General features: G+C 36.2%; 1 protein-coding gene across 2 annotated transcripts in view; it reads left to right on the top strand.

Moving 5' to 3' along the window:
* Window positions 1-19,154, top strand: part of ralgps2 (Ral GEF with PH domain and SH3 binding motif 2) — a 163,221-nt gene that overhangs the window by 132,702 nt on the left and 11,365 nt on the right. Inside the window, exons 11-18 of one of the 2 annotated variants that reach the window (XM_067417207.1) lie at window positions 258-348; window positions 441-511; window positions 2,463-2,604; window positions 5,400-5,551; window positions 5,636-5,690; window positions 9,563-9,640; window positions 16,389-16,494; window positions 18,585-18,677. In XM_067417207.1, the coding sequence (XP_067273308.1) occupies window positions 258-348; window positions 441-511; window positions 2,463-2,604; window positions 5,400-5,551; window positions 5,636-5,690; window positions 9,563-9,640; window positions 16,389-16,494; window positions 18,585-18,677 (788 nt within the window). The remainder of the gene's footprint in view (window positions 1-257; window positions 349-440; window positions 512-2,462; window positions 2,605-5,399; window positions 5,552-5,635; window positions 5,691-9,562; window positions 9,641-16,388; window positions 16,495-18,584; window positions 18,678-19,154) is intronic. The other variant, XM_067417208.1, reaches the window with a different exon arrangement.

Raw genomic sequence — 19,154 nt, 5'->3', positions numbered from 1 at the left:
AGGACTATAACGATAAAGATACAGTTAAAAAATCACCACACAGGGTCCACACCACACGTTTTTTTTTCCAGTTGATGAACAATAAATACATTGACAACCAATCAGAATCCATCCTGCTTTAAAAAGAGCTTGATCATTTAAAGTGGCAGACGACAAAACTGCAGAGTGTGCTTAGAATGAACAGAACGAAAGGTAATAAAATTATCTTTATATTGAAGGTTCTTGGTATGAACGTTTAATTTTTCCCGCTTTCCTAGATATCCCAGTATTGCCACATGTCCAGAAGTATCTCAACAGTGTTCGCTACATTGAGGAGTTACAGAAGTTTGTGGAGGACGACAATTATAAGTGAGCGGGAGCTGAGTGCAGATTTGATGACAATATATAGTATGGTTTTAGCGCAAGTGTTTAGTGATACTCTTATTTTTTGTACGTTTCAGGTTGTCCCTAAAGATTGAGCCACCAGCTACCAGCACACCTCGCACCACTGCCTCTAGAGAAGACCTCACAGGTGAGAAGCACACATAGCCCCCACACAATGAAGCTAAAGGCTCCGATATACTCACAGCAAAGTTCTTCTCGTGCTTTAAATAGGGGTAAAAAGAAGTTTGAAACACATTAGTAGCAGTATACTGTTAGCAAACATCCCAACGCTGCCCACATTTAGATTAATATGTTAAAGGGTTAGTTCACCCAAAAACTCAAATTATTACAATAATTACTTACCCTAATGTTGTTCGACACCCGTAAGACCTCCGTTAATCTTCAAAACACAAATTAAGATATTTTTGTTGAAATCCGATGCCTCAGAAAGGCTTTCATTGACACCAATGTCATTTCCTCTCTCAAGACCCATAAAAGGCACTAAAGACGTTGCTAAAGAGTAGATCTCACTACAGTAGCGACGAGAATAGTTTTTATGCACAAAAAACCCTAAATAACGACTTATTAGTGGTGGGCCAATTTCAAAACAAAGTTTCGAACGTTATGAATCAGTTTCGGTTTGACAAGCAATCTGAATCATGAATCAATACGCTGATTCATAACGGTTCAAAAGTTTGTTTTGAAATCGTCCCATCACTATATGCCATTATTCCGTTTTTTGCACACAAAAATCTATTCTCGTCGCTTCATAAAATTATTGTAGAACCACTGTATTAAGATGGGATTTGTAACGACGTCTTTAGTGCCTTTTATGGGTCTTGAGAGAGAAAGTTACATTGGTGTCAATGAAGACCTGTCTGAGCCATCACAATAGCATTGCATTGTTACAGATCATTTGATATCTATTGATTATGTGTATATGTGTCTAACTAAACATAACTTACCTTGCTGTCACATGCTGGAGTATCCTTTGTATTTTGAGGTTTGTATTTGTTGGTTTATTGTCCTGCAATTTGGATCAGACTAGAACATGTATGTATCAGGGCTTGCAAATCCGACGTCCTGGGGCTGTTTTACAGTCGGGCTAAAATATATCTTGAGGATCTTCAATAGTGAAATAACATTATTTTCTTGATGTGCGTTGTTCACTCTCTTGACTTAATTTTTAAAGGAAAAATATAATCAGAGATGTTTTGAACATGCTGATTTGCCAGCAGTGAAGTTTTGCATATGCTTTGTGGTTGTGTGTGTGTTAGTGATGCGGTTCGCAGTTACATCCGTACGGGCGGGCCAAGTAATAAAAAATAACATTCCAATTAATTGTGGGTGGATAAGAGATAAATCATTGTGTTTTTTTAATAAAGACATATTACTAGCCCCGTGGGCGAATCATCATTTCGGTGTCAGTTTTTCCACATTTTCAAAACAATTTCTCATTGATGGGGGAGCAAAAGCTCATTATAATATGCAAAAGTGTTATCCAATCAAATCTTCAATCCGGCACACCCATAAAAACAGAGCGTTCCAGGAGCTTGGCTCAAAACCAGGGTAGAAAATAGCCTATTACTTATTCATTATGATGTTTTTGAGTGTAAAACCATGCTAATGTCATGAGTTGACCTCAGACAACAGTATACATAAAAAAAACAAAAAAGGCCAGTTCATGACCCCTTTAAGAAAGCATCTGATCACAGCGATGTTGATATTTGCCTTGACAAACAGATTCAAACTCCCAAAACAAACTTTGTTTCTGTTGCCAAACTTTGGTTTGGCCTGATTTAGTTTGAAAGGATGTCACTCCAACTCATTCTTCAGTTTCTTGAAGTATGTCAGGGCCTTGAACAGGCATCATGCCATTTTTCTGTTCTGTGTTGTTCTGAGTTGTTATCGTAACCAAATGACTTAATGACGTGACAACATTTTGTCAGATGTTTGCTTTCTGTTTATGTTGAAATGATACTGGGTTGCTCCGGCTGCAATGAAATTGGTTTGGTTTTGCTCTCCCCAAAGCTGCGTTAAACACCTTTATTGTCACACGCTGTTGTGAATGATTAGTGTGCTTGCTATTTTTGACACAGGTCCAGACACATCCGCATCACCGCTATGTGGTCGTCGTGGTAATGTTGCTGAGGGTGCCCTGCCTAAAGTCCCGCCAACCCCACCCTCACCCCGGAACCTCATTACCTATGGACACAGGAAGTGCCACAGCCTCGGCTACAAGTGCGTTTGCCTTATATGCTCCATTCATTTTTTTCAAAAAAAAAATAAAGATAATTTTAAAGGTAGTTTTACATTAAATCGTTTTAAAATAATATTATTTTAACATATTTTTTAAATTGACATTGTTGATTTTAAATTGTATGATTTTATTTGTTAGTCAAAAAAGTCAAGACCTGAAGTGGAACTGGCCAAAATCATATTTATGTGCCATATTATTGAAATTAAGTGCCATTAGTGTTGTCACGATACCAAAATTATGACTTTAATACGATACCAGAGTAAAATACCTCGATACCGATACTAAATTGATACCACGGTAATAAATAAAAAAACAGACAATATAAATATGACAACAGAACTTATTATTCATTGTTTTATTTTTTTACTAAAAATTAACTTGGCCAGCATGTTCCTGCCCTGGTTTTTGACCATTCCTTCCTCTTATTGCTATAATAACTGCATGCCAGTGTGAACATACTCACAGAGATCACATTATCAATCATGTTATCATTCACTAACCCTTCACTTCTGAACAGGTTGGGATGACCAAAATCTCATAAATGTATACTGTAAATTTTTAATTGTATCTTTGTTTTTAAAAAAAATAAGCAAAAAATTCAAATTACAAACAATTTGGTCTACATTAGGTCTTTTTAACAGTAGTAAGAGAAGAAAGAAATTAAATAATCAAATATAAAACTGCTTACTTAGTCTTCACTCTATAATTTAACTATACACTGATTCTTAATAAATATATATTTAGTTATATAACCAAACATGTGGTGGTGTTCTATTGTTTGATTAACATTAATCGCACAGAATATTAGGTCTGGCTTAGGACCTGCACGGATCTAATTACCTCAGCTGTATACGTTCACTTAAGACATATCCGACTGTGTTTACCTGAGTACTAGCCAGACCGTGCATTTTTATATATTTTGACCATTCAAACCTAAACAATATGCGAAAGAACTGAATGGCGATCTCATGTTTTGTCTAAAAGGCGCGTGTGTGCGCTTCAGGTCAGAGTCCGGCAGTGCAAGCACGTCCCCCGCTGCGCTTTACTTTTCTCATGCGCGCATATTTTAACTCTTCTACTTCCAATGTTTAGTGAACGGCTTAAGCAGAGCTCACACACACGTCCTGGCTGGCACCTGCTGTCACACACTGACGCAAATTAAGAAATACAGCTCATACAGGCACTGTCCTCTAGGGGTGTGCATTGGCACTGCCTTCACGATTCGATTCGATTCCGATTCACCAGGTAACGATTCGATTCAATTCGATTCTACGATGCATTGTGATGCATCAAAATTATACTGCACACAAAGCAAATTTCAAAAAAGCAAAAAATCATTCAGTCATGAGGCAATACAAGCAGATATTAAACAACAGATTGTATTGGCTGCTATGTGTCTCCTGTATCTTTGACATAAAAGTTATTAAATAAAATAAAATGTAATTAAATAAAATGCAATTAACCCTTAAATGCATGACTCTTTCACCAAACATTCTTACATATTCAGGTCGTTAACGACCCAGATCTAAATTTAACATGGATAGACCTCTACCTGTCGTGATAATATATAAAACTCCTGATTTTAGAGTAACAGCTACAGAAGAATAAAATAAAACCTATTTCGTTACCTTTTGGAGCTTGGAAGGATTCAGTTTGAGCAGATGTTTAATACCATCATCATATGACCTCGTCAGAGCTCGTTTACCAGTATATTCAGCATCTGCTCATATTCGCGATCTCCAGCATATTCTCCAAACTCATTTTCAACGTCTTCAAAATCAATATTTTGATCACTGACAGCTTCTTGACCACATCCATCATCAAGAGACAGTGACACTAACATATGATTGTGTTTAGTACTTGTGTTTAGTACTTGCTCTTTGCAGTAAATCACTGAGTCATTTCAAGTTTTGCAGATATAATTATTGTTTCGTTTTCTGTCAGAGGTAACTATGAGTGAAACGTCACTTCATCATTGAGTATAAGACATTGCCACCTTGTGGAATAAAGGTGAATTGCGCCATATTCGTCATTATAGATTCATTTATTATTGTGCAAAAAATATATACGTACAATCCTACACACCTCGGGTCATTTACACATCTATCGTGGTCATCTCCCTCCGCCTCAGCCATCTTCCTTGTTGTTGTTGTTATTCTCCCGGAACCAGAAGTATTTGAAACTTCACAACTTTATCGTCCGCCAGAAAATAAACAGTGACATAATCGATTATGGCACTTTGCCGCATCGATGCTGAATCGTTCATGCCCCGCATTGCGATGCTGAATCGTTCATGCCCCGCATTGCGATGCTGAATCGTTCATGCCCCGCATTGCGATGCATCGCCGAATCGATTATTGTTGACACCCCTACTGTCCTCCTTAAAGTACTGCTACTAATAAAAGTCAATATCGTACCGTTTGTAATAGCAGGGTATCGCAATACTTTTCTAGTACCGGTATATCGTGCAACACTAAGTGCCATGTTCAGGGTTTTGTCTGACACCTTATTAGCAGTGCAATATGGCATTGAGTAAAACTTACTTTTTCATGTAGACCATAGCTCTTCAACCTGTATCTCTCTGTATGTCTTTCGCCTCACTGCTTTAATAGCTTTGTACACTTTGTAGAAACTGCTCTGTGGCATAAAGCATAAATTCCCTGAAGGATCCGCCTTGCACTGCTGAGCAGTTTCTACAAGCTCTATATGTGATATTCTTCTGGTTTCTGTTTCTTAAGACAACTCTATCTTTTACCCTTTCCTGTGTGTGCTGCAGTTTTATCCACAAAACAAACACGGTGGAGTTTAAAAGCGCAACGTTCCCCAACGCGGGTTCTAGACACCTGCTGGACGACAGCGTGCTGGAAAGTCACACACCCACACGAGGGCAGGCAGAGAGCTCAACGCTGTCTAGCGGGATTTCACTGGGTATAACACAAACACACAGAAAGCTATTAGATCATGGGCGATGCTTCTTTTTTATCAACATATGTCATGATCTTATCATTTCAGGAAGCAGTGAAGGATCGGAGCTCAGTGAGGAGATGTCTTGGCCTGCCTTTGAGAGGTGAGTCCTCTAAAACATTCACCTTTGCAAAGACAGTTTAGCGTAAACATACATGACCACATGCGTGGGTACATATGGACACAGCATGTCTTCATGGAACATGCTGGAATCTGATGCAACCCTCCCTAGAGACTCTTCCCAGCGCTTCTGCTCAGGGAATGTTTCTTCTTTCATCATCATCATCAACTTAACACCAAAAAACATCTTTTTTTACAGTTGTTGCTTATTGGTTTATTATTTATAATGAATTGTCAAATCTCGAGTGTGACATAAACCTGCTTTGAGACGTATAGTTTCTCATAATTGAACAGCATGTGAATATAAAAGACCTTTGCACTAGAAAGTGCGCTTTGTGGCACACACGAGTGTGTTCTGCATCCCTCAGCTGCCTGTGCTTTCTTTAACCCCAAATGATCATCATATTCCCTCATTAGTGCTCTACCTCCATTGTCGCTAATGAGATAAACTTCCTGTAACAGGAACAGGGTATGAAAGAGTCATTTGTGATGGCCGCTGCCTGCTATTCTGCATCAGGTGTACACTGAGAGTCTAGCTGTACCCTAAATGCATGTCAGTCTCCTTCTATGTTCTAAAGAGATTAACAAATAGGAAGTTAATCATAAAATGATTTGGCCATTTTGAGATTGTCAACATCAGCCAGTAACCCTGCATGACTGGCTTTGTGGAAGGATAATACTTTATACTAATATATATATATATATATATATATATATATATATATATATATATATATATATATATATATATATATATATATATATAATTATATAATATTATTATTTTGTTAATTTAATTTCAAATTTGTGTCATTTACTCAACTTTGATTTGTTCATGACTCTCTAGAAAATTTGATTCTGATTGGGCAGAATATTGTAAAATATTTACAAAAATGTTTTAGAAAGAAGTCTCTTATGCTCACCAAAGCTGCATTAATTTGCTCAAATGGCAGTAAAACTGTAATATTGTGAAATATTGTTACAATTTAAAATAACTTCTATCATATATAAATATATAATGGGCGTCGGAAGCAAAAAAGATTTGGGTGGGTCCTCTCCCAGAAATATTTTACTAGAGTATTTGCCATTTACATTAAGTACAAAAATATATTGCCTTGTTGACTAAATGTCTGGCCCAAATGTACAAAATAACAGAAAACACATGATCATTAACAGCTACAATAGTGTAGGGATAGGATTTAGGGATCTTGTCCCACCCACATACAATGGTTCCTATGCTAATGTATATTAAACCTTTAAGTTTTATTTATTCTTGTGATGGCAAAGCTGTTTTTTCAGGATTATTTGATAAATAGAAAGTTCGAAAGATAAGTGTTTTTGTAATGTTAATGCTAGTCTTTACTGTCACTCTTGATCAATTTAATGCATCTTTGCTGAGTAAAAATGTTCAGTTCTTTCAGGGTGTCCGCGGGGTTTTAAAAAGTATTAAAAAGTGATAAATCAAAATTGTCAAATTTAAGGCCATTAAAAGTGTTAAATGTGGTCTCAGAGGTATTATTTTTTCCAAATTAGGTATTATTTTTTTCAGACTATCAGGTGTCCTATTCTGATTGATTGAAATTCTATCAGCGTTCGCGTTAGTTCGTTTAAATATGGGCTTTAGCACATCTGGGCACATAATCAAAGATCTTTCGTCTCCGTCTCAACGTATGTTTGATGCTGACGTCATATTCAGCGGTCGTTCGGCATCATCTCAGAACACTGCGCGCTCAACAGACGTGGCTGGCTTACGTTTTATTTTAGACTTGCTTCAAGGCATATCTTCAACGACTATCCTCATAAGATCAATCTTAAATGATTTATATAAAGTCTAAAATGAACAAAAAGAGTTGTGAGAGAATGAGGCGCGATCCATATAAACAGTGAGATCCGCGTGTCTGTCTGCTCTTAAAGGGACAGCAGCCAATAAAGCTTCCTGTCAGTAAAGTTAAAGAACAAAGGGAACAGAGAAAATGACTCGCTGCTCTTGACTGAATAACTTTTGTAGCTTTAATAAGGATTAACTATTTAATTTATAGTTTATGCAGTGGAGACTGCATGTAACTTTGATAACTTTATTAAATTTCTGTATATTTCCTAACTGTTAAGACAGGAACGGCAGGAGTAAACATGGTATTTATTATGGTTTTATGTTAGCATTGTTTTAAGTTTACTTAAATTAAAAACTGTTAAATTTTTGAAGCCTAATAATAAATGTAAAATGAAAAAAATCAGTAGCTGTATTAATATCAGTAATACTGGCCTTCATTCATAAAAAGATGCAATTTAAACAAGTATTTAAAATATACTGTCTTTGTGTTGTTTCTATATTATTTTGATTAACTGAAATTATTATATTAAAAAATATATTAAAAACGTACAAAAACATTTCTTTTTTTATTGCGACTAATCACAGAATAAATGTGTGATTAATCTAGTTAAAGTTTTTAATCGATTGACAGCACTAGTTTTTAGTATTTTGTTAAATTCAACAACTTATCACAGTTATAGAAATGTAATGTTTGGCTCAGGTTTTGTTGTTGGGAAAAAAACACTAAATAATTGAATTGCTGATTTACCAATTATTAATTGAAATCAAATGTTTATGCAGTAATGCTTCTCCTTAACCAACCTTTGTGAATGTTGAGATCTATTTTACTGTATCAGAATAATAACTTATAACCTCCTTATTAACTTATAACCTTATTTCCTCCTGGTGTCAATTCTAAATCTATTCTTTTTTGTATGTTATATGTGTCAAAATCTGTGTAAATAATAGAAAGGTCGCTGATTAACACTTGCATTTCAGTGTCGTGATGGTTTTAAAAAATATTCTGAAGGTAGTAAAAAAGGTATTAAAAAGTAGTAAATTTAACTTAAGGATTGCTGTATATACCCTGTCTTTAAAAACACAAAAAACAAAACACAAATCATAATGACCCCGCACTTTTGAATGGTAATATTTAATATAAGCTGAAATGGACACATGCAACCAATTTCCTACATAGTTGTGCTAGTCTTATTATTCATTCAATTATTGCATTGTAAAGTCATTTAGATAAAGTTATTAAAATATTTTAAAGTTGTATTTAAATATATTGTACAGATATTGTACAGGGATATTGTACAGTCTGCTGCATTGTAAAAAAATATTTTAAAAATAAGTTACCTGGTTGCCTTAATTTTTAGTTCATTGAAATAAAAAAATTGAGTTAATACAATGAACATTTTTAAGAATCGACAACCTTTATTCAAATATTATAAAAATATTTTTTAAGCATATTGGGTAATTATGTGTGTGTGTTTTATTTGTGATGACACGCTGAAACATGCCAAATTGAACACACACTACAATTGTCAGAACACACAATTGTAGTGTTAGTGTGTTTGTTAATAGTGTGTGTTCTGATATATATATATATAATAAATCAACATTATTGGCCAGATTTACTATTTACAGCCCCCCCAAAAAAATGCTAATCTGTACTGCTCTTGGTAGATTGCATTGATTATTATGGAAATGCAGAATTTTGCAATCCCATCTGCGCTTTTATGGGATTGTGCTCTCATGCTAATTTGCCCTGTTTAGTAAATCTGGCCCTATATTGGTCACTGGCCACTCTGCTTTCTATGTATCACATTGGTTATTGAAAAAAAAAAAAAAACATATTGGTCGACAACTAATGCAAATCTGTAATATGCTAACCGTTTGTCTAGACATGTTAGCCAGGATCTTTAAACCATAGAAGGAGACTCAAAAGAGTCCAGGCTACAGAGCTCTAGCACAGCCTGTACTGTGTGTTGTGTGTGAGGGCTGTGACTGACCACTGCCCCGCTATGACTGACACTCTACAGGACTCGATTCTACCACTCTCTGGGCCCAGTCAGCAGAGTGGGCCGCATCTCCTGCAGAGGAGCGCTCAGGCCCAGCAGGTAACGCAACAACCCTCCGACCCCCAGGGTCTCTTTCTATCTGACTGGGGAACTATCGCTGTCACAGTGTGTAGTGTGTGTTCTTGCTGTGGAATCAGGTGGTGGGCTTTTTCTGAATCACACGTGTGATGTTGACTCTTGTGTAGTCGTGGCTTGTTGCTGCTAATCAAAACCTGCAAGCCACCGAAGCATCTCTTCTGATTGCTCCTGCTTTCTGTTCTCCACACGCTTCTCCTCTCACCTCTGCTTCAATGGCGGCGATTGCTGCGGTGTTATTCAGATTATGGAAAAACAACGGTCCTTTGTACATCCTGGTATTAAGATGTGTTTTCAGTGATCCGATCACAAGTGATCAACGAGATGCATTAACATGTATATGTCTTAACATGCATTTTAATGCGTCTCCTGGGACCATTTACGTTCGGATTTCAAGTCGGCTAGACACCCCCTGGTCATTTCCTCACACTCTACATCACGGGAATACAATGGAAAGGAAATGATTGGTAACAATTATTTCAATCATTACCTGTGTTTTGGCACAACAACAAAGTTGGAATCGATTGTTTTGGTGCACTTTTTCAAAACATTTCCCATAAATTGTGGCTGTTTCAACACATTCGACCACATGCATACATCTAATTTTAGATCCCGTTCCGGCAACATCCCCCAGTTTCTGTTAAAGCCAATGCGGAAGTACCATAAACTGCAATTCCTCGACTGGCCACTATGTTAAAATGCCCAACTTTACAGCATGTTTACAGCCTGGTACAAATTGTGCTTTTGGTCTAAAGGAGTAATTTTGACCCTCATGACAACTGTGAGGAGGGTGAATGTTTTTATAACTCATTCGTTCACATTATATAAAGCCTTAAAGTTTTGCATAATTAAGGGCGTGGCCACTTTGATTGACAGGGGGATGGCCATTTGTCCGCTGTCTGTTAGTCATTGTGTCACCTAAGCTTTGCCCATTTTCTGTTATCTGGGCGTGGTGAGAGATAACGCGCTGCCAAGATGGCAACGGCCAGCTCGTCTCTACTTTACGCTTCAAAACTAATCTTCAGAATCATGTGGGTGAATACTACATCCATATTTTTTTACAGTCTATGGTTTACACCTGTATTTAGTGTAAACTTGTGATCAGATCAACAGAAACACATCTTAATACCAGGTGTAAGCAGGGCCATGATGTTCCTCTTTTGAATTAAGTTGCATGATTAATAACTACAGGCTGGAACGACGCATCGACCTAATCGATTATGCACCGTTTATGTTCATCCCTAATTCCCGGTCATGTTTCACACAAAACAAAACTATAGAGCAAATGCTAATGGATAGTATGAGAGCGCCAAATTAAAAAATAAATTAAACTTCCAGTGTAAAAACTCCCTTTATAAATATTCTTAAAATGAGAGAAATAACTGCTTATTATGAATTTTTAAAGAATTTTTTTTATAACTAATTCGTTTATTTATATAAAGCCTTAAAGTTCTGCATAATTAAGGGCGTGGTTACAGGTGGATTAGCCATTTATCCGCCGTCTATAGTCATTGCGTCACATAAACTCCGCCCACATCCCGCCTTTTTGCCCATTTGCTGTTATCCGGAAGTTACATGCGATGACTCACTCACAAGATGGCACCGCCCAGCTCACTTTAAGCTTCAGAACGGCTTATCGGAATCCTATGGGTGACGTCACGGATACTACGCCCATATTTTTTTACAGTCTATGGAGTTAACTCATGACAATCGTGCGATTAATCACGATTAAATATTTTAATTGATTAACAGCCCTAATATAATTAATGAGTTGACTATAAAATACATAGAGTATGATTTTACATTTTGTGTCAATGTGATTTATATTGACACAAAATGATAATTGCAAATTCGCGTTTCGCTGTCTGGAGTAAAGTTGTTATTGCAGAAATACGTTTGTGTCTCTCTTCTGTAGCTTTTGGCGGTCTGTAAAAATATATATCAGATTTCTCGTCAAATCTATTTGGACAGCCAATCTCAAAACTCTTTCCTATTTATGTTTAGTGTGTTTTTCGCAGCGTTCACACTGAAAACTAATGCTGCCACTCCGACTGGCGGTGATGCATACGCTCTATAATCATGACGGGTTTAGTTTACTCACGGAGACAGAGATATGATTTGCGTTCATCTGCAGATCCACCAAAGCTGCAGTGGGTGCTAGGTGCGCGGCTCAAATATACTCTATGCACTCGGTTACTAGGCATTTAAAGTCCTTGTTGGTTGTTTAAAATGTCTGATGGATGAACTCACGTCTCATTTATGTAATAAGCAAAAAATTATAAGCTGAAAAATTTGTACAAAAAAAAATACAAATGTAGGATGGGACTTTTTTTATCCATCGGCTGTTGATTATATTGTGAAAAGTGAGTGTTGCATACTGGGATGGAATAAAAAGAAATTCAGCAACACTTAGGTTGAAGAGAACTTTGAATGGTTTCTGAAAAAAATAATGATGCGTTTTGGGTTGTGAGCCTTCCTCAGGGTGTACAACAAACACAATATACCAATAAAACAAAAAAACATCTCCATATTGGGTTACTCAATCAGTGTTAGCAAACAAAGGAAATGAACTACAGCTGACCATTTTGACTTCTTTGCTTGTTTTGCTTTTATTGTCATGCATTGACTCATTCACTTAGCTAAACATCCGATCAGAGTTCTCTCTCTCGCACCGACGTCCTGATGCCGAATCGTCCCCCAAAAAAACAGGTGGCGTCCAACCAGAACCAGAGCTGGAAAACAGAAAAAAACGATGTTGGCCGACACTCAAAAACGGCCCGATGTTGCCCGGCGGCGTAAGAAACTGAATCAACAAGCATCAAGGCAACAACTTCAATTTAAAAAAACATCAGCGACACGCAATACACTCCAAACATCACACAAACTCTTTAAGCCAAAAATCTTTATTCATACCTTTTGGAAACAGATTAAAGATCCAATAAACCTCTCTATTTTTCCTTATATAATAAATGATATCTCCTCTTGTGTTTTATCTTTTCAATACCAATAAAGTAAAGGATGAGGAAGGCTCTAAAGCCGTAACGTGTCTGCGTTTTTTTTTTTTTTTTTTTTTTTCAGAAACCATTAAAAGTTTATCACCAGTGTTGCTGGATTTCTTTTTGTTTGTACTGTTTGTTTCCATGCACCTTGTGAGTGGGTAAAGTTGTCCAAGATCTATTTTTACTCGTACCAGAATAGAGGCAAATATAAACATGACTAAACTAGCTTAGATACATCAGCAGCAGCAAGAGCCAATTGACATTTTGAATAAAAGGTTGACAAATGGTAGCCTGACGTGGTCATACTCAAATCTAGTCAGAATATGAGTCTGTTACTGCTCCATTGGGCTGTGATTATAAGGCGTGTTTCAACCAAACCTGGAAAGACCTCAATTGACCTATCAGTAAGCCCCGCCCCCCGTTAGTTACTGTTGCTAACTCGGACAAACAAACAGATTTGCTATGTCTAACAATGACAGCTGTCACGTGTAAAAACCTCATGTTTTTGGACACAAAATGTTGCGTATACTGAATGATGTGACATGAATGATGACCAAACTTTACTGATGGTTTATGAAGTTTATTACATCGTTTTTCACTCCAAATAAATCACCGTAAGAGCTGAACAAACAAAGCGTGCGTATTAACGTCTCATTCACAAACTCTCTCTCTTTTCATTGCATTATCATTAACACACACAGCAAATTGCACAAAACACTCATACAACTAACCATAAACAAACATACAGACCATGTGCCTTTTCGTGGGTGCAGTTTAACTGGTAAACCTGTATCTGCAAAATAACTCCAATAAACTGTGTGCGAGCTCTCACTTTCACTACCCGTAAACTATAATACCCATCAAAATAGGAGTCCCTCTTTACTAGTAAGACAGATAATGTAGACCTTAAACATATTTAGACTCACAGAAATATCAAAAATGTTTACAAAAACAACTAAACGGAAAGAAGAATATGAGGAGAAGCCTCATTACGATCACGGATAACAACATCCAGGATCAACACTGTCCCTTTATTCACAGGGTTAGGTTAAATTCATTTACATTTAACCACCTTAATATGGAGAAATTTAACTTGCACCGTTACATGATGTGAGAACAGTTAGTTATTTCGGTTTGTACCTATCATCACTAACTTTAATCGTAACTTATTGAGAGTATGATAACCAGAAAATCCTCTCAGGATAACGGGAATCAGTGTTATAGTTAAACATCGTTTTACCATTTTTGTAGCATAAACACCATCAAACGGATGAGCGCTTCAGATTTTCCAATGTTTCTCTATGGCGCTGAAACCTAAAGATGTCCGAGTTCCGGTTCCAGCGCAACTGATACTCAACTGCCATTGGCTCATCTGCGTTCGAGGGGAGGGGCTTACTGATAGGTCAGTTGGGTAGACCTACAACCAATCAGAGCAACGGAGTGACGCATAACATTAGTTGTCAAATGTCAGCAGAACTCAACTGCACTGTGTTGCCAAGTCTGCGGTTTTCCCGAGGGTTGTTTTCTATGTCCGTGGGTTGAAGCGACTATTATGTGATATATATAGACCCAGGAATGTGAATCTTAGCATGCAACCTTGCCAAAATAACACATTTTACTCTTGGCTCTTCCAAGGTTTATAATGGCAGTAAATGGCAGCCCAAAATCTGAAGAAAAAAGTGCATCCATCCATAATAAAAGCAATCCACATGGCTCCAGAGGGTTAATGAAGTCCTCCTGAAGAGAATCGATTAGGTTTTTTTTTTTTTTTTATGACAATATCTATATTTAACAAGTTATAAAGCAAAATATCTAATATGGGACCGCCTTCCGTATTCAATTTATGGGGGGAAAACATAACTGCCGGAACTATGATGTCGGATGTAAGCATAATGTAAGAGGCGTTACACTTTCTTCATAAGGTAAATACAGAAGGCGGTCCGCCGGAAGCTAGATATATTACTTTATAAAGTTTTAATTATGGATACACAAACCCATTTAATTATTTTACACAAACCCATTGATTTACTTCAGAAGGCCTTTATTAACCCCCCGGAGCCGTGTGGAGTACTCTTATAATGGATGGATGCACTTTTTTGAGCTTCAAATTTTGGGCTGCCATTATAATGCTTAGATTAGCCAGGACATGTTAATATAACTCCAAATGTATTAGTCTGAAAGAAGAGTACATTTTGGGATAATTTGCATTTTTGGATGAACTATCACTTTAAGACGTGTTCTTGGACAATGACATGAGTCTGTAGATTTTTTTAAATTTTTTAATGTGTGTACATAGAACAGTTCAAGTGCAGCAGTGCAGAGTAACTGCTAGATATTCAACTAAATTAATAAATAGACACCTCTGATGCAGACTTTAATTATGTAAATGATAATGGGAACTCTGCTCATAGCAGAAATGTATTGTTGAATGCGGTTAATTTCTTACACAAACAGTGCTTGTTATCCCTTTTAAAACGCTGCTGCGAAAGAGCAATAAAAAAATAGATGAGATAATTTAGTAAATAAGCGCATATGTTACTCATGGTAAACAGATGACCACTGACTTTTGCATATCAGTACTTGAAATATGCAATTCAGTATTATTAGGGAGTTCACACCTAAAGAAGTTAGCAATAAGGTAATCATAAGAGATGTCATCTACATATAGAAATCTTAAAGGTACAGTAGTATCAGAGTAGAAATTGGTCATAAAAAACTTTACTAATAAGTGGACAAAACTGTATTTATGAGCACTTATGTCATTATACAGTGTTAATGTTACAAGTCTGATGTGTTTTTAAATCTTCCTGTACTGCTGCCTACGTCTTTCTCATATTAAATCAAACTAAACCAAAGCTGATTTTGAGACCAGAGGCTGTTTTTTTATGTTTAGATTTAGAAATGAATAATAAAAGAATGTTTTGTGGGTCTTTAAATATCTATAGACACAACATTTGTAGGCGGTAGAGTTGCTTTGTTTCTGTACTTGAGAAAAGAGATTGCTTTTGGCAGTATGTAGTAGTGTAGAAAAAAAATATGAAAAGATTTACTCACCCTTATTCCAAGCCCATCAATGTCCTTAGCTGCAAAAAGAGAGAGAGAGAGAGAGAGAGAGAGAGAGAGAAAGAAAAGATTCTGAAGACTGTGCTGGTTCTGATTTCATGCAATTATATAAAATAAAGACTGAATGGAGATTATAGAAAGCACATACACACACACACACAAACACACACACACAATATTCTAGTTCTGAAGCCACAATAGCTTTGTGTGAGAAACGGATCGAAATTAAAGTTGGTATTCACTGAGATTCTCGACTTCTGTCCTAGTTCAACTTGACAGGTTCATGAGAGTTCATGAATGAATCACCCGTTTGAATCTTAGTTCTCAAATGTTCTCGAATTGAAATCAGTGACCTATGTTTTAAACTTCGTGTGGTTGAATAAACGATGACAGAATTTCGTTTTGGGTGAACTATCCCTTTTAGAAAGAAAACGGTCAATATTACCCTTTCGGTTTTTTACAGTTCACTCATTTTCTCTCTTTCCCTCGAACACTCAGTTTCTTCACACATCATGGCCTTCACATCGTGGCTTTATATATATATCACTTGTGTGATTTAAACATTTTACGTTTGTCTTTTTAAAAAGTTTGTTACGTGTCACTGTGTGTCAATTAAAAGTGTGTGTATGTGTGTGTGTGTGTGTCCGTAGCTCTGCTGAGTCAGAGGAGCTGGCGGTGCATCTTTACCCAGGAGCCGTGACAGTTCAGGGGGTCTTGCGCAGGAAAACAGTCCTCAAGGAGGGCAAGAAACCCACGGTGAGAGCAAACTACCACTTCAATGTTTTATCAGAAAGTCCATCTCTTCCTGTGATCTCATTCACCGCCTCTTCTTTTCTTTTCTAAAATGGTGATAAATGCAAGCAATAAAAATGCAACAAAAAAGGATGATTCCTTTATTAACCAAATAAATTGGATTATTAACTTTAAAAAAGGAGAAATTGCTTACCATATCTTTTTTCTGTTAACATCAAAGGCTGTGTTTATTAACATTAACTTTATTTTGATAGCTATTCTTCTGACATTTGGTAAGATAGCCATAGTAATTAAAATACTATTATTAAAATACTATTAATTTATGCATGTATTATATTACATGTATTATTATATTATATTAATTATATTACAGATATTACCATAGAAGTATTTTGTGCTCACCAAGGCTACACATATTTGAGCAAAAATACTGTAAAAAACATAATATTGTGAAATTATCCATTTAAAACATTTAAATTTTGACATCAAACACTGTGTCTAATAAAACTATTCTGATACATATTCCTCCGTTTTTATATTTTCATAGTAATATTATTAAATTGGCATTCATTTATGTATATTAATTAGACATCACAGTAGAAGTCTCTTGTGCTCACCTAGACTACATTTATTTCAGTAAAAATACTGTAAAAAGTTTAATATTGTGAAATTGTTATATATATATATATATATATATATATATATATATATATATATATATATATATATATATATATATATATATATATACATAAAAAACATAAAAGTCAAAAAACAATCAATTTAATATAATATATTTATGAATTATGTTATAATGTATTAAACTTGTGATTTGTGAATTTAAAATAAAAGTTTTCAATTTGAATACATTTCAGATTTGGTGTTCAAGAACAAATTCAATTCTTATCAATGTTGAAAACTGCTTTGTATTTTTGAGGAATCTGTGATGCATCTTTTTTCAAGATTCTTTGATGAATAGCAAGTTATAAAGAACAGCATTTATTTGAAATGGAACATTGTAAATGTCACCCCATATCTTCCCAGACTTTTGAACAGTAGTGTATACTGCTTGATTTTAATTTGACTTTTTACTTCTGTTCGATAAACAAATTTGGTTTTGTTGGGCCTCTGCTTGATATCCAATGTAAAATCAAAACCAGTTGGGATCCTTTGCTCAAGGTCTTTTCTGTCTACACTCCTCCGTCTCTGCCGTTTTGTCTTTTCCCCTCTGCCCTCTCCTCATAATCTGTGCTTTTATCTTTTGGTCTACAGTGTCTCTTAACTGTCAATCATTTCTCCATTAGCCCCATCAAACCCAGCGGTTTCCTTAGAGAGCGAGTGTGTGAAGGGAGCCAAGGCAGTAAAAGATACTGCGTTAAAGTCCAGTAATGGGAGCTGAGAGGCCTTTTAAAACCCACATCTCATGCACATATTTGATCTGCCCTTAATTTCTGCGTATCTCTGTCTTTCTGACCTTTTACTCGTATGTAGTTATGCTGGAAACTACATGTTTGTATAGCTTTCTTACATACAATCTTACATAAGCATATAGTTACCATAAGTAAGTATATCATTCCATTAATATTGATCGATGTGTCCAGATTACTTCTTGGCCATTTTATTTTTGCTCAGGAATTGTCTTGATATATTAGACTTGTGGGGGTTTCTTTATTTACCTTGTCCTTGTTGCGCTACATATACTTTACATACTAAATTATGCATAATTATATTAAACTAAACCTAAACCAAAACCTATTACTATCCCTACTCCTATAGTAAGTACATGTTGTTCATTTATATCACTCAGTACTCATATGTATAACTGCACTAACAAAGACAATAAAGTGTAACCAAAAAATTATATTCCAGCCTCCGAAAAATCACACTTTGAAGCTGTCTGTATGTGTGTGTGGTTGTGGTACATTAAAGTGTACATTTAATTAATTTGAACCCGTTACCATATATGTCATTTAACCAAGTTGAATGGTTGATAAATATCTCTGGTCATAATTTGATGTATTTTTCTCTGCACTAGCCGTTCTGGGTATGTGTTTCAGTGTATGGATGAATGCTTTGTCTTCTCTTGTCTGTAGGTGGCAGCGTGGACTAAGTATTGGGTGGCTCTTTGTGGAACTCAGCTTTACTATTATACTGCCAAGTCCCTCAAGGCCACAGAGAGGAAGCATGTGAGTCTTTCCACACTTTTACGTTAGTTTCCCCACAAACCATGTTCTTGCTTATTCTGGCAAAGAATTGAAGGAGTTTAAAGAAAATTGACTATTTTAGGACTATTAGGATTAACATAACTAAGCAATCGTTTTCATAATATAAAATATAATTGAAACGCATTTAAAAACACAAAATATTATTTAAAGCCCCACTTGGCTACTTTTGCTCTCGGGGTCCCCCTACAGTTTGGAAAAAATAATGTCCTCAACTACTGTCATAAGCTCTGTCATCCTACAACAGGGGATGCCATCGCGCGTGCATTTGTTGACATGACAACCCTGATAGCCCTGAACAAGTGATGCGCGGGTCGTCCCATAACCCGCGGACCCCGTATGTCTATTTAATGGTCATGGGTGCGGGGCGGGTTGTAAAAATATATACAGTGGTGCGGTGCGGGCCAAATAACTTCATAAAAGCGTCCCGCGGGTCGGTGC

The sequence above is a fragment of the Pseudorasbora parva genome, chromosome 15, assembly GCF_024679245.1.
Source record: "Pseudorasbora parva isolate DD20220531a chromosome 15, ASM2467924v1, whole genome shotgun sequence".
NCBI lineage: Eukaryota > Metazoa > Chordata > Actinopteri > Cypriniformes > Gobionidae > Pseudorasbora > Pseudorasbora parva.
The sequence above is the reverse complement of the archived record's forward strand: the minus strand, read 5'-3'. Positions and strand labels throughout refer to the sequence as shown.